The sequence below is a fragment of the Halichoerus grypus genome, chromosome 14 (genome assembly GCF_964656455.1).
Source record: "Halichoerus grypus chromosome 14, mHalGry1.hap1.1, whole genome shotgun sequence".
Taxonomy (NCBI): Eukaryota; Metazoa; Chordata; class Mammalia; order Carnivora; family Phocidae; genus Halichoerus; species Halichoerus grypus.
In genome coordinates this window covers 29,519,176-29,535,172 of record NC_135725.1, presented here as the reverse complement: position 1 = coordinate 29,535,172, position 15,997 = coordinate 29,519,176, and the positions used below count along the sequence as shown (strand labels likewise).

Sequence of the window (15,997 nt, the reverse complement as noted above, 5' to 3'; positions counted from 1 at the left end):
AGGTGAGGACACCACTTTTCATGACCATCTCTGGGATAGAGACATCTTCCTTCTTCTCTGCACATCAGAACTTACATGTCCACTGTCCCATTCTTTTGGGGTTCCACGTTCTGCTTTAATCTTTTGGGGCTTTGTGTCAGCTCACAAATTTACATCTGTGGTTATAAGTGGGAGAAGGCCAGTTCTTTGGCTCTCTCTGTCTTCCCAAGTCATAAGATTTCCTTCAGCTTTCAGCGTGAGGAATGTCTGTGATAGAAACTCTGTGTGAGGGGGTGTTGCAAGCACAGTGAGCTCGATGGACCTGTGGATGCCACGGCGGGGCACGAGTGCAGTTGTTATGCATTTAACAGTCCTTGAAAGCACTGTTGGCTGACTCTTCTCCAGGCCCTGACTTTCGAAATCATGGAGTTATTCCCATTCTAAACAGGCTGTCCTGCTGTTCCCGTGGTCCTATTTAAGCCCCAAGTCGACCGCATAGGCAAATAATGCCGCCCGACTTGGGCACTGCTGCACGACCTTGCAAAATCCCCCTCCTCGCCACACGTCTAGCCCCATCTAACTCCCTGGTTCTGGCACAAGTCTGTGTCTCTCCATTAAGCAGGCTCTGTTCTTGTTTTTCTTTCCCTATTTATGTCTGCATTAGTGCTTGCTTCTATTTGTCCCTCTTTTCCTTTCTGTCTTGGGTGGTTCCAGTAGTTTCTCTGTCTGGCATCTTGTAGCCCAGAACCTCTACCTAATATTACCATTCACCTTTCTATTCTCTATGTTATTGTCTTCTAGGCCCACATATGCCAACCTCGCTTCCTCCAGACGGAAATTAACCATCTCCCTTTGAAATGCCGTGTTTTGAAGGAAAACCCCTAAATTTTGAAGGAAATTCTTAATTAGCTTCCATTCAAGATCACATTCTTATAGAATCATCGCGGCTCTCAGACGTTTCCCAGTTGCAGTGCATGCTTGGTGGCCATCAATTAGGAGCCGAATTTCCAGGCTGTGCAAGCGAGGAGCACTGCTCAGACACACAATGTTGCCCACTCTATGGTTCTCTAGCACTGACTACTTCTCAAGAGAATGTCTCAAATCCTCCAGCTAATTTGTGGTTGTGATTATTTATTACAGAGTCTCATCCACTGTAACATCACCTCAGTAGTGAAGGTATGTAGTCAATCTTTGTGCTAAATGCGTTAAAATGTAGTAGCTGTTGAAATCTGGCAATTCGGGAGAATTGCTTTCTTCCCTGCAGAAGTCTTTGACATTGAACTGCACTTGATTGAGAAGCCATGTAGTGGTCTTTTAATTGTCTTATTCTGTTTTCATCAAGAAAATACAGTGATGAATGTATTCTCCAGAGTATCTGAATCTTATTTTTGCATCCAGTTTTGTCACATGTCAGAACATATTAGGTCTGATGACACGGAAACTTATTCAGGACTCTAGGGCGACTTAAAAAAAATAATACCTTCCTCTAGTTTTAGTCTTTGTCAATGGTGGAAAGTTCAGTCGGTTTGGAAAAATGACAGAAGGCCTGGCTTGGATTTTCTGGACTTTTGATGTTCAATAAATATTTGTTGAAGTGAAACTCAAGTTTGTATGTATTCTGATCTCATCTCAACTACTAGTTAGTTGGGCAGTGTTGTTGTTTAACTCCCTTGACCTTCAGATTCTTCATCTGCTATTGAAAGAGTGTTGGATTAAGGGATGTGTCAGGTGCCATTTGGCACTCAGGTTCTTTGATTAGAGTCAACTGTATCAGCATTTATAGGCATGATTCTCACAAAGTGGTCCTATATTGTGCCTTTGAATGAATAAGAAAATGGCACCCCCTCTGGGCAGACAGTTTGGAAAAAGGTGCTGCTTAAGAGTGGATAGATGATGCTTTTGGGTGAACGCAATGTTTCCCTTTCCTTTGAATGGGGAGAGCCGTTCTAACTGCCTGTGAGTGAACCCTGGGCTTTTGGCTTACAGTCACCCCCACAGCTGGACACCTTGCTCAGGATACAAAATTCACAACTGTGCATGGCAGTCCTTGTGACCACTCTGATTCACAGCAGTGAATCAGGTATGATCCGTAGTTTCATGGAGGAGGGATCCCAGTTAGGGAGCAGCAGGTCTCATCTTTACAGCATGGCCTGGCAGAGGAGGGCTGGTTTCCCAAAGGAAAACAGGATGCTATTAACATAAGGAGGGAGATGGATGCTGAACAAACCATGTAAAATTATTTTTAGGTGGATAAGCTGAGTTGATCATCAGTCATTCTTCTGTAAGCATACTGGTATTTTATAGTTTCCTGCTCAGTTTTTATTGGTACATACATTCTTTTTATGCTGAGCAATCAATAGTTTTTTTAAACCCCAGCTGATGTAATTGTAAGTTTTATATGTCCAACTGTTGTCTGCTGCCTTACCACTAAAATCTTTCATGTTATTTTACACATTGATCTTTCAGGCTTGGTCCATTTGGTCACAGGGTTTCCTGAATGTATTTGACAACCCTCTGACTCCTTTAGCAGAGAATTGCTTTGATTTGCTAAAAAAAATTTTTTTATGTATATTGATAGACATTAATTGCTTAAATAGGGAAGAAAACTAATTGAAGGTTAGCTTTCTAAGTACACCATGCCTCTGTTGGCCACGCTGGTTGGAAGCATGACTAGCATCACTTAGTTACCCCAAAGGAGCCATCTGGAAATAGTAGAGTTCTCTGTCAAGGGCAGAGATGTAGGAATGAGTTTGTGGGCAAAGGGAAGTTCGGGTAAGAGACTAAATTTCGGGAGCCTTGAGACAGAGAGACCCACAAAGTCCAATGTTGTCTCTCTGTTGGGATCATTCGACCAGTAAGAATAGGGGATTCAGTTGGGAGGCTTTGAGGAAATGCTGGTGCTGTCCAGCAGCGCTCCCGTGGTGCCCTTCGTGAGGTGGGCAGAGCCAAGGGGAAGCTAACGGCATGATCTAGTCCTTGTGCTTCTCCCACCTCCCTCCAAACCCAGTATTTCTGGAGGTAGTCTATGCCACTACACCCCCCCACCGCTGCCCCAGGACAGTGGAAACATAATCTGGACGTCCCCAGGATTGGGCTCAAGGGCCTGCCCTATGGTGGGGACAGAGCCTACTAAGAAGCTCCTGCAGGGCCCCCGACAACTGGGAAAAATAGGCAAAATTTGTCTTCTGGTCTTCAATCTCCTTTATTTCTCTGCCCTTCTCCATGTGTTTGGATCCCTTCTCCTCAAACCTGCTCCCGAGACAAGGCCTGATGCCACTCAGTTGTACTTTTGAGAACATTTCAGCCTGTGGGTTTGCCTCTTCCTTAATTCTTAGAAGGGGTGCCTTGTAATTATGAAGTGAAAACTCTTTTAATGGGCTATTTAAGTTCCAGAACTGGTCAGGAAGACCTCTTCCAGGGCCAGCAAGTTGGCACAGGGAAAGGACTTCTCAACACTGCTGTAATTCCAATGGACAGACAGACATGGTCTGTCTTTGGAGCTATTTCAGAGACCACCTGCAAGCTGCTTATGGGGCTGCTGTTGGATTGAGATGTCCTCTAGCTCGTGCCTCATATGTGGATTGTTCATGGACACTGGTTAGGTTTCCTGAGGTCCCCCCACTTCTAACTCATGGGTGAGGTTTATGATGGCCAACCTACTTATGCCAGAATGAAGAGTATCTGGGGAACCTCAGTGTTGATCTCATGGCCACAAGCCAATTTCCATAGTTTTTCACTGCCTGCATTTTCCAGGAAGACTTTAGCTTTATGGGGAAGAAATCAGAGGCCTCTAACCATTTGCTGTTCGTCTAGGTTGCCTTCTGTGGGTTTTAGTCAGACTCTAGTGTTGCCAGAATTACCTCCGACAAGTGTCAGCAGATTTTCAAGGCCACCTGAGAGATTAAGCTCATTTTCTGGCTTCTTCCAGCACCTGCTTCCCTAAGCCCCCACCCCCTGGATACTCCGCTCCTTTGTCAAGAGGGCTTAACTCTACCCCTTCTCTTATAGATGACACAGCTAATTCTGAAACAGATGGAATCAAGGTAAGGTCTTTTTTGTTTTTGTTTTTAAAGATTTTATTTATTTATTTATTTGACAGAGACAGACACAGTGAGAGAGGGAACACAAGCAGGGGGAGTGGGAGAGGGAGAAGCAGGGAGCCCGATGCAGGGCTCGATCCCAGGACCCCGGGATCATGACCTGAGCCAAAGGCAGACACTTAACGATTGAGCCATCCAAGCGCCCCAAGGTCTTTTTTTTTTTTTTTTGAAAAAGCACAGAATGGCATGGCCTCTCTGGCCTGGCAGTTAGCTGACCTGGGGACTTGGGATGGGGTGAAGGTGGTGGGCAGATAGGGTTCATCTGGCTGCAGCTTTAACCAATGGTAAAACTGTGATGAAGGACATGGAGATTGCAGGAGAAAATGTAACATTCTGGACCAGGCCAGCCTTGCAAACAGATAAGCATATTTGAAAGTCAAGTGTAGCATCTACTGGAGGAAGAGAACAGCTATTTCATCACATTATATTAAAAATATTAACTCATGTTGAACATAAAAGAAACTTCAGAGGTTGGCCTGAGATCAAGGCCATCTCTTGCTATTACCCAAACTTAGTGGTAAAAATCACCACCTCTCGGTGTTTCTATTTAGTCCATGGTTTTATTATCCTATTACAACAGCCCTTAGAGAACTGGCTTTTCTCACATGGTATTCATTAAATGCAAATGGTTGATAGTTTTATCTTCCCTAGAGGAAGAGGGGCTTGGCCTTGTAGTCTAATTTGCAGTTCCTTGGTTTTTCTGGATTGAACCCATCTATTTGAGAAGGATTAAAATTACCCAATTTCAAAAAGATTAAGTAAGGACCCTGGAGATTCGTGTGTGGGTTCCTGTGTGAGCAGATGATGGACTGTCAAATTCCACTCAAGACAGGATTCTGCATTTGACATCTGTCCTGGTGTGGGTCCTCTTTAGGGGTTAAAAGGGACCTTGAGCTCATGGGGTCACATTTGAGAAAGAAGGGTTCCTTCCCCCTTAATAAGACTGGCTGAGCTGAGTTGGTCCTCGGCATTTTGCTGGGGGATCTTTGTTGTAGCAGAACCCCTGTTTCCAGTCACCAGCCCTTGATGTCAACTGACTGCTGAGTGGCACCACTGTTTGGTGTTGTGATCCAGGCCGTGGGGACGCACCACTCATGGTTCTGGGGAGCAGAACTCGCCATGCACATGGAAGTCTAGAGAGGATGGACTTTCCCGGCGAAAGTCACAGGAGCCCCTTCGCTTTCTTTCCTCTCAGGGTGTGGCTCATCAGGCAGCAAACTATTCAGAACTCTACTTCTTTGTGTTTTAGGCAGAAAGGCCTTATCTTGAACATTTCTTCTGGGGTGGCCCTCTTTCCCTGGCCTCTCTACTCCATGTATTCGGCCTCCAAGGTGAGTGACAGCATGGAGCCCAAGCTTCCTTCTCCTTCTTCCTCTTGTTTCTCCCAGTTGGCATTTTCCTCTGGACTTCAGATCATCTGGCAAGCTGATGGACATATTGGCCTGGAGGACAAGTGTCCAGGGGGCTTCTATGTACAGGGCCCGCCAGCAGATGTCTGGGTACAAATTAGAAAAAGCCATGGCCCTGGGGCTGATGGAGCCCTGCAGCGGGATAAGCGCAGCCCCCGTGGGACTCTGGGCCCCACTCACCTCCTTGCCTGGAGCCCTGTTCTCTTGCTGCCAGCAAGTAACACTGGAACTTTCTTCTGTCCTGGGGGCCTGGCCAGGTGTCCCCATGCCCTAGTCCTAAAAACAAACCCTTGGGGGTGGGGGTGTTCCCAGGCAGGGAGACAAGGGAGAGCTCTCCCTGGGTAGGGTCATCTATATGCAGTGGCCCTCGGCATGTATTTATCCCAAAATGTATGTTCTTGCTCATTGAGGGAGCTTTTTCCAGGCCAAGAAACAAAGTCCTAACTCCCATCAGACACACTGCTGCATTTTAAGGGCAAGCAGGTAGGCTCCCTGCAGTGCCCTTTGAAATCTGAAAAAGTGGCCTCCGATGACAAAGCAAGCCCTCCCCATAGGTGTTTTCTCCTTCTTGCTCCAGGCTTTTGTGTGCACATTTTCCAAGGCACTGCAAGCCGAATATAGAAGGAAAGGAATCATTATCCAGGTGAGGTCAACAGCTCTGGGTCCTTGGGATGAGGAACTGCGGTACCCCTGGAGCTGGGGCCACTGCCCCCTGCAGGACCGGCTGTGCATGCACAGCCAGGGGGGAGGGTCTGCATGACGCCACGGAGTTCCTGTGACCATCACAGTGGCTCAGTGGCAGCTGAGCCACCCTGGTTCGGCCTGCTGCTCCCTCACGCATGCCCTGCAGGAGGCGGTGCCAGGAGTGAGCACTGCCTCAGGACAGAAACTGGGGTCTGGTCTGAGCACCCTTGACTCCCTGACCCAGGTACAGGAGACAGGCTTAGGTGGGAGGAATTGTGGAGAAGAAACAAAAGAAAACTGAGCAATCGATCCACGTTGGAATGAGGCAGGGGGCTGGGGGTACTTTGGGAGCTGTTCATCTGTGATGGGCCACAAAGATCCCCACGCTGTGGTTCTTGAGCAGTTGGGGAAGAGGTCCTTGGCTTCCTCTTTCACCGGCCATGGCAGAACCATCGAGGAGATGACCCTGTCCCAGCTGTCAACAGAACTGGGTTGTCACAGCCATCCGTAGTCTTGAGGTGTCAGGGACCGGCATGGGCTTGGTTCAGCAACATAGGTAGAGCTAAGTGCTTTCTGGAACCTGGAATAAACAATTTGCAGACATTTTTGTTATTGTTTGGGAAGAAGTTTTATGACCTACTATTAGAAATGAAAAAGGCACCCTCACAGTTCAATCTTTCAAATGATTGCTGTACGTACTGCTGGTGTCGGCTTTGCAGGCCACAGTGCGCGGTTGTTTATTTTTCTTATCACGACAGGAAAGGTGATCAGGCATGTGTCACTCCTGGCTTGTAACTGAAGTGTGAAAGTGGGAATCCAAAGAGCTTTCAATTGCTCCAACTTTGGCTGTATGTGTTAGAAATAAGCCTCTTGCATTAGGGTGCCACATAAAATACAGGACATCCAGTTCAATTTGAATTTCAGATAATAACTTTTATTTTTTTTAGTATAAGTATACCCCATGCAATACTTGGGACATATTATACTGAAATTTTTTTTCCTTGTTTGTCTGGCTTTCAAATTTAACTGTCCTGTGTTTTTATTGTTGGTCCGGCCACCATGTTCTAAGAGATAATTCATGTCCTCAGTCACCTTGTGTACATTTGAACCAGCTGACGTTGTGTGGCTAAGGCCTCAGCTTGAGTTAGTGATAAAGTTAAACAAGAAACCAGTTTTTCTGAGTAACAGTTTGTGCCAGCTCTATGCCTTTCCAGTGCTCCATCATCAGGGGAGATCCTGAGGCTTCTTACAGAAGAACGGAGTTGGCAAACGAAGGGAGGGCTAGAATAGGGGTTCACTTCTCAGGGGTGGGCAGATTGCTCCCGTGTTATGGCCTTTATTCCCCATTGTAGGTGCTGACCCCATATGCTGTTTCCACCCCAATGACGAAGTATCTACACACCAACATGGTAACCAAGACCGCCAATGACTTTGTTAAGGAATCACTGAATTACGTCATGATTGGAGATGAAACCTGTGGTTGCCTCACCCACGAACTCTTGGTAACTGACAACTTCTTTCTCAAAGCTCTGGAGGCAGGTGTGCGGGCAGTCCCAGCAGAGATCTTCTTTGCTATTGGAGCAACCAACCCTGTCCTCTCACGGCAAGGATCGTGCTGCCAGAGCCCATGCTGCTAAGCTGTCACACAGCCATGTGAAAGAGCATATGTGGCAAAGGGGGGAGGCTGGGGGCCTGGGGACTCAGCCCAGAGATAACCCCCACATTGGCAAATACCCTCACCTCTTTCCTCAGAAAGTAAGGTGGCTTCCTGAGCTCTCGGGAAGGGCAGACCAAGACACAGGGACCATCCCTGGGTGGGGCTGGGTGCTGCTCTCTTCTCTGGCTCCCTGTGTTAAGAAATGTTTTAATATCTGGCTCTCCAGGAAAAAACCCCAAACACTTTGGTTTGTAGGGTTTGCTGATTTCCATGGTTTAAATAATGCCCCCCCCCGCCCCGGCTGATTTTAAGCTCCCATTGTGTTGTCACTGCCCCCGAATTTAGGAACGTGTATAATTGGCTCTTGAGAGCAAGTTCAAGCTGGTTCTAGCACAACATGGACTCCGTTGAATCCGGAAGATTCAGTCAGTGGCATGTGGTATGAGGAGTTCTTACCATCCCTGGGCTGCTTTTAGAAGCAACCACAAATGTGAAACAAAGGTAGAGTTAACTTTTGCACGCTGATACTGAACACATAGTGCCAGGGTGGTTCTGTTTCCAGTGTCACCAAAAATTTTAGACAGATCTTTACTTTCCCTTCATATGTCAACTTTCTCCTCTGCCTCATGTGCTTTTCTGTCATGGGAATTAGGTTTCTCCCTACTCTCTTTTTCTCTCAGGTGCTAGAAGGAATACACTATATCTTCCCAAGCATTCCGTTACCCACTGGGACTTCTGGAGACTCTAGGAGAGATACTGAATTGTCTTAGAGGATCACTTGCAACTTTCACTGTAGAGCCTCAACAATGTGCAGAATCACCAATTTAACACACACTACAAAGTGGACATACAGAAAGAATATAAGATCTTCATTTTGCCTATTGCTGATCTGGTCTTTCTCCAGATTACTACTTGCTGCATGGCAGGAGAACAAATTAATGGAATGTCCAATGAGTTTAAATTTAGTTTGATCTAGTAACCTAAACTGGATATTTAGGAAATGTGCTTTCTGTTAATTATTTAAAGTGTTCAGTCTTTCTGGGACCATCCCTTTCTCCTGCCTCTCTCACTAAGATGATATCAGGGAGAAGAATCTTCATGATCTCCTGCTGGTCCTTAAATGTGTGTGGCTTTGTCCCATATTTCCTGGTGGTTGTGCACCTTGCTAATGTATGGCTCTGGGGAGCAATGACCCTTTCGGCTTGGCCAGTGAACTCCCACCTACTGAGGACTGCAGAGCCCTGAATCTCTGCTACTTCCCCCATGCAGCCATAGGCCTATGGTTCATCTGGATCTTTGGTTCATAAAGGCCCTTTGGCTCTCACTTCTGTATCAGCATCAACACGGACTTGACCGATGCTGGAAAACCAAATGTCAGCACCTCTCTTGCCATGCTGAGATAATGTTCTATGGTTGCACTCCCGAAGGATGGGGGCAATATCTCCTCCTTTGCCCTCAGTGCCCCTCTTACTTATTTATCACATGTTCATATTCTTCACCAATCCCCTGGTCCCCCAGCCCTCCACCCAGCCTAGGTCCACATATAGAAGGACACACATCCTTTGGGATGTTGATGTCTTATATGGAACCCATTAGCATCAGTCTTGAGACCATAGCCTGGCTTGCAAGGTTATTGTCTTGCTACACAATGCAATTCTAGATGTCAAAAGTTGAAACAAATTTTTTTTTGGCTTTTCTCTTTTGATTTCTTGTGTAACAAATCAAATCTCTTCTGGCAAATAGATGCCAAGAACAGACTAGGCAAAAGAGTCTTTGTGCCTGTTGAAGCAAAAGAGAAGACAAAGGAGAACATACAAATCATTAAAGCGCTTAAGGCCAATTTGGCGTTTGCTGGAATTTAGAAAAATCATTGACTCTAAAGTTTGAGCAATCAAGTAGAATCGACTGGTAAATAAGCAGAAAAAGGCAAGGCAAAGACCACATGGTCTTCACTCCCAAGGAGTTTTAGGGCAGGAACTATGGCTGGAATAGAGCCTCTAATGTAGAGTCCATGTGGTACGGGGGGTTACTTCACTTAATTCTCCTAATCATCTTGTAAGACAGATCATTTGATTCCTGTTTTACAGTTGAGGAAACTGAAATTCAGAGCTAGATCAGATGCCAAAGTCCACTTGGCTGGTAATGGTGAAGCTAGGGTTTAAGTCCACCTTTGTCCAATGCCGTGCTTTCCCTGGTTTCTTCTAAACCGTCCTTCTAGGTTGGGAGGAGGTAGACAACAATGGAGGCAGAAGAAGGGACTTTTAGAACATTTTCTAGGGACCTGGAACTTTAAATTGGCTGACTTCACTAAGCCAAAACATTTAGTTTAAGGCAAAGCTAATGAAAGGGCTTGATTTTGCTGTGACATTAAAAAGCTCTAAAGGGGAGAAAAATGAAATGCCTAAGGAAAAATTTGCATTCACTAATTGACTCGGCTAGTGGATGAAGGGTTCTATTTTGTTTCCCCAGAAGCCATCTTTGGTCCCCTGCTTTGAAATATCTCAATGAGTGCAAGAGTCTGAGAATCTGAGCTGTCTGAAGAATAGGAACACTCCCTGAAAAGCTCACATTTTCCTCTGGTTGAAATCCTGTTGTTCAGTGGGGAGTAGGTAGGTTGAGGAATGTTGGATGCACAGGATTACACTGTGGACAGAATGACTGCTTCTGGGTCCTGGACCTGTCTTACAGGACATGGGTATGATTTGAGGGCAAAAGGTCTTCCAATGCCTGTGCCTACTGCCTGATGTGCATCCAACTAAGCATTCATGCCTTGACTTGGAGCCCCCCTCGATGCCCCCCCCCTGCCTTTCCAAGCAAATGTTCAATGTTAGTGATTTATACTTTGCTGTGTCTGACTTTTGTTCATGAACTCATCGATGCATTTGTGTATTTCCTTAGTGCCTACTCTGCCTCAGGCATTGTGCCAGGTGGTAAAAGCATTTCTGGTTGTTTTCTGGAATCTCATTTTAGTAGAACCTTGGTAAAAAGAACATGAAGACACTGGGAGATTGAACAGTAGGAAGACGAAGTGCTTGCTAAGAGAAGGAGAAAGGCGGGTAGGGTGTTACTCGGGGCACAGTTCTCTTAATTTAGAACTTCCTTGGGGCTGATTCTACAAGTGACTGTTTTGGTTTCTGAGAAAACCTTGTTTGCTGAGAAAGGTCATAAGATCTTTAAATTTTAGCATGCACTTAAAAGATTTTGAGACTTAAGTTCAGCAGTCAGAAAAATATTTTTAAAGATGATGAATATACACTGAGCTGTTTCCTTCTAACTTGCTTGCTCTTCTTTCTTCCCCAAATACTCATGTTTTTGTCTATTTAAGCGGAGCTTCCTGAGCCTGATCCCATCATGGGTTTTGTACAGCAGCACATTCCAGAAGAAATACATGGACTACCTCAAGCAGAATACCAACACCATATAGTCCAAGTGGGCTGACGTGCCATCCAGCATTGTTCTCTTCACCATGTTTCCTGTTGACTGCAGAAAACTAAGGAGCAGAACAGCCCCTGAACTCCCCTGAAGCTGGAGAGGCTGTGTCACAAATACAGTCCCCAAATACAATTTTTTTTTTTTTTTTTTTGCCATTTTACTTGAGTCTGGAGATCTTTGGGAAAACTGTGATGTCAACACGTGTTGTGCGGTGGGGTTTTAGGGTTTTGTGTGTGACAAGATGAGGGTGTCTTAGGGGAAACTGGAAGAATTTCTATGTGGGATTATAGTATAAATGTGGTGAGAAGAAAGCCTCTGATACTGTGAATATTGAGAACATTTATACATATAAGCTACTTTTATAGCTACATTAAAGAATGTCAAACATTACTAAACTTTGCCAAGACTGCTATGGTTCTCGAGCACTCAAACGGGGCTCCTCAGAGACCCAGGAAACTCTAGGGTAAGGTGTGGGGGCAACAGCTACAACAGGCCTGTTTCTGGGGCCTCCCATTTCAACGAATGCAGAACCAGCTGTATCTATTTTATTTATATTTGGGGTTCTATGTCAGAGTGTGTTCGTAAAAATAAAACAGAAAGGCATACATTGATAAAAATAGCTGAAAAACCATTGCGCTAATGTAGGAGTTGATACCTGCAGAAATCAGATTTTTATAGGTCTCCAGCTTTGGGGATGCTGGGCCGAGGACTTTACTTGTCAACACATAGGGGGTGGTGTGTTGGGAGAACTCCTGGCCGTCAGCTCTTGAGGGAGTTGGAGGGGGAGCATACCAGCTGGTGACCGTGTTTTGGCTGGCCTTGGTCAATCTACCCTGTGCTTCCCCCAAGACATCACCATGCTCTAGGCACTACAGAGGCTTGGTGGCACTCATCTTTTCTGAGACCGTCATTGGCATTTATGGTGTGAGAAAAGAATTTATGTACTGCTGCTCTAGTTATAAAAGGAGTCTGGGAGATCTGGTTGTAATTTATGGGGCATTTTGATGTTTTGGGGAAAGCACAGGGTAGATAGAACATTTAAAACCTTGGTAAACTTGGAAATCATGGCCTGAAATATCATAGCTTTTATTAAACCTGCTCTGGGGAAAAGAACTGGGAAAAATTCATTCTGAGGCATGGCTATCTATTTAAATTTTCTCAGTTATGGGTAACAATAATAACTACAGTACAGAATGTTTTTATGGTACCCATAGGTATTGGTTATTTACCTGTTGTCTTCTGTCCTAAGCTCCACATTTCATACTCTGATTGTTGATGGGTTGGGCTGGGAAATTTCAGGCTCAGGTCTTAAGACGCTTATGCCAGCAGGCTTTGTGTTAGATTCTGCCCATGGGAGGCAAATTTGGGAGAGTAAAAGAAGGTGAGGGCTGAGGGAAACTCCTTCCTGTTTGCATTCTTGTTACCATCCCTCTGCGGAGGGGACAGCATTAGCCAGACTCCACACCAACCAGGAAGCCGGATGTTAGCACCAGTCCCACAGTGCCCCCTTTAGGGAACTGAGCATTAACCATGCAGAGGCTCCCCCTTGGAACACCTGGTTCCTAGAAACACCACCTCCTCTGCTGGTTCTACCAGCCCTGCAGTTACTGATAACTGAGTTACTAAGTATCCTCTTTTTGCTCTTTCAGCCTTCTGCTGTGGTGTCACCAATTCCTTCTACCAAATCCCTTCTCTTTGAAATGCTCAGTGTGCTTTCTCTTTTTGTCACTGGTCCTGACTGAGACTGCGCTCAGCTGATTATCTTGCCTGATCTGGGATTAGGCTGGATGGGTGGACTTTTTTTTGACAACGAAGAATCAGAAACTCTTTATCAGTCAGGGTCTCCAGAGGAAACAGAAGGCATGATTGAGCAATTGGGGGAATTATTTGCAAATATGTGGGGAGGGTGTAGGGAAGTCATCAGAGCTAGGAGAGTGGTGCTTTCGTTACCATATAACCTTAAGGGACTGGGAAGGGAGCATTTATAGACCCAGTGAGAGAGACAGCAAGGGAGGTGGTGCTTGGGGGGAGGGGGAGGAAGAAGAAGAGGGACCGAGAAAGAACAGTGTAAGGAACACTGCCGCAGAGGAGCTTGACCTCTAGCTGAGAGATGCTGCCAGACTTTGGCCACACCATAGACAGGGAGAGAGGAATTGTGATATTGTGATTTATAGTAAGAAATATGTAGGTCATCTTCATCCCCATTCCTTGGAACTTCCCAGGTGATAAAAGCAATAAGTGTGACGGGCGCCTGGGTGGCTCAGTCGTTAAGCGTCTGCCTTCAGCTCAGGTCATGATCCCAGGGTCCCGGGATCGAGTCGCACATCGGGCTCCCTGCTTGGCAGGAAGCCTGCTTCTCCCTTTCCCACTCCCCCTGCTTGTGTTCCTGCTCTCGCTGTCTCTCTCTCTGTCAAATAAATGAAGTCTTTAAAAAAAAAAAAAAAGAGCAATAAGTGTGACATTTGTTATTCATAACAAGACCCTTTCAACCACAATTTATGTTAATGAGGCGACTTTTGGAAAGCCCCTAAGGATGGGAGCTGGATGCCAGGGGAACTGACCATGTGATTAGAAGGTTGGAACTTTCAGTCTTTATTCCTCAACCTTTGCGGAGGGTAGAGAGGATGGAGGTTGAGTTCAATCACCAATGACCAATAATTTGATCAATCATGCCTATGTCATTAAGGCTTTATAAACTATGGAGTTTGGAGAGCTTCCAGATTGGTGAACATGTGGAGATGCTAAGAAGGTGGTGTGCCTGGAGAGGGTATGGAAGCTCCACACCTCTTCCCCTCTACCTTGCCCCATGCACACCTTACATCTAGCTGTTCCTGAGTTGTATTCCTTTATGATAAATCGGTAATCTAGTGAGTAAACTGTTGTCCTCAGTTCTGTGAGCCATTTCAGCAAATGATTGAACCTGGGGAGGGGTTGAAGGGACTTTTTTTTTTTTAAATTTTTTATTGTTATGTTAATCACCATACATTACATCATTAGTTTTTGATGTAGTGTTCCATGATTCATTGTTTGTGCATAACACCCAGTGCTCCATGCAGAACGTGCCCTCTTTAATACCCATCACCAGGCTAACCCATCCTCCTGCCCCCCTCCCCTCTAGAACCCTCAGTTTGTTTTTCAGAGTCCATTGTCTCTCATGGTTCATCTCCCCCTCCGATTCCCTCCCTTCATTCTTCCCCTCCTGCTATCTTCTTCTTCTTTTTTTTTCTTAACATATATTACATTATTTGTTTCAGAGGTACAGATCTGTGATTCAACAGTCTTGCACAATTCACAGCGCTCACCATAGCACATACCCTCCTCAATGCCTATCACCCAGTCACCCCATCCCTCCCACCCCACCCCCCACTCCAGCAACCCTCAGTTTGTTTCCTGAGATTAAGAATTCCTCATATCAGTGAGGTCATATGATACATGTCTTTCTCTGATTGACTTATTTCGCTCAGCATAACACCCTCCAGTTCCATCCACGTCATTGCAAATGGCAAGATCTCGTTCCTTTTGATGGCTGCATAATATTCCATTGTATATATATACCAATCTTCTTTATCCATTCATCTGTCAATGGACAATGTCATTTGCAATGACGTGGATGGAACTGGAGGGTGTTATACTGAGCGAAATAAGTCAACCAGAGACAGACATGTATCATATGACCTCACTGATATGAGGAATTCTTAATCTCAGGAAACAAACTGAAGGTTGCTGGAGTGGGGGGTGGGGTGGGAGGGATGGGCTGGCTGGGTGATAAACACTGGGGAGGGTATGTGCTATGGTGAGCGCTGTGAATTGTGCAAGAGCACTCTGTGCTCTTTCCACAGTTTGGCTATTGTGGACATTGCTGCTATAAACATCGGGGTGCACGTACCCGTTCGGATCCCTACATTTGTATCTTTGGGGTAAATACCCAGTAATGCAATTGCTGGATCATATGGTAGCTCTATTTTCAACTTTTTGAGGAACCTCCATACTGTTTTCCAGAGTGGTTGCACCAGCTTGCATTCCCACCAACAGTGTAGGAGGGTTCCCCGTTCTCCGCATCCCCGCCAACATCTGTCGTTTCCTGACTTGTTAATTTTAGCCATTCTGACTGGTGTGAGGTGGTATCTCATTGAGGTTTTGATTTGGATTTCCCTGCCGAGCGATGTTGAGCACTTTTTCATGTGTCTGTTGGCCATTTGGATGTCTTCTTTGGAAAAATGTCTGTTCATGTCTTCTGCCCATTTCTTGATTGGATTCTTTGTTCTTTGGGTGTTGAGTTTGATAAATTCTTTATAGATTTTGGATACTAGCCCTTTATCTGATATGTCATTTGTCTAGTAAGCTTTTTGAGGGCCTTTATTTTTAAAAAAGATTTATTTATTTATTATGTTGGTGGGGGGGAGGGGCAGGGGGAGAGAATCTCCAGTAGACTCCCCACTGAGTGTAGAGCCTGACACGAGCTCAGTCTCACAACCCTGAGCTCATGACTGAAATCAAGAGTTGGATACTTACCCAACTGAGCCACCCAGGTGCCCCAAAGGGCTTTTAAATTAAGGAAGGATTTCCTCATAATAAAGGCCCCAGGATGTTGAATTGAAGTGAGGGTAGAAAAGCTCTATATTTTAAGATCTTTATCCCAGTAACCACTAGCCCTAGAAACTAGCTGATATTTGTTGAATTCTAATAATGAGTCAGGGACAATGTAAATCCTCATGACAACTTAGAAAATAGGAACT

The 15,997-nt window shown here is 45.4% G+C and overlaps 1 protein-coding gene across 1 annotated transcript in view; it reads left to right on the top strand.

Annotated features, from left to right (window-relative positions):
• The window catches only part of HSD17B3 (hydroxysteroid 17-beta dehydrogenase 3), a 40,373-nt gene extending 29,120 nt beyond the window's left edge, over positions 1-11,253 (top strand). Inside the window, exons 6-11 of the mRNA XM_036084770.2 lie at positions 1,120-1,155; positions 3,988-4,022; positions 5,329-5,410; positions 6,066-6,131; positions 7,525-7,674; positions 11,155-11,253. Of these exons, the coding sequence (XP_035940663.1) occupies positions 1,120-1,155; positions 3,988-4,022; positions 5,329-5,410; positions 6,066-6,131; positions 7,525-7,674; positions 11,155-11,253 (468 nt within the window). The remainder of the gene's footprint in view (positions 1-1,119; positions 1,156-3,987; positions 4,023-5,328; positions 5,411-6,065; positions 6,132-7,524; positions 7,675-11,154) is intronic.
• The last annotated feature ends 4,744 nt before the right edge of the window (positions 11,254-15,997 follow it).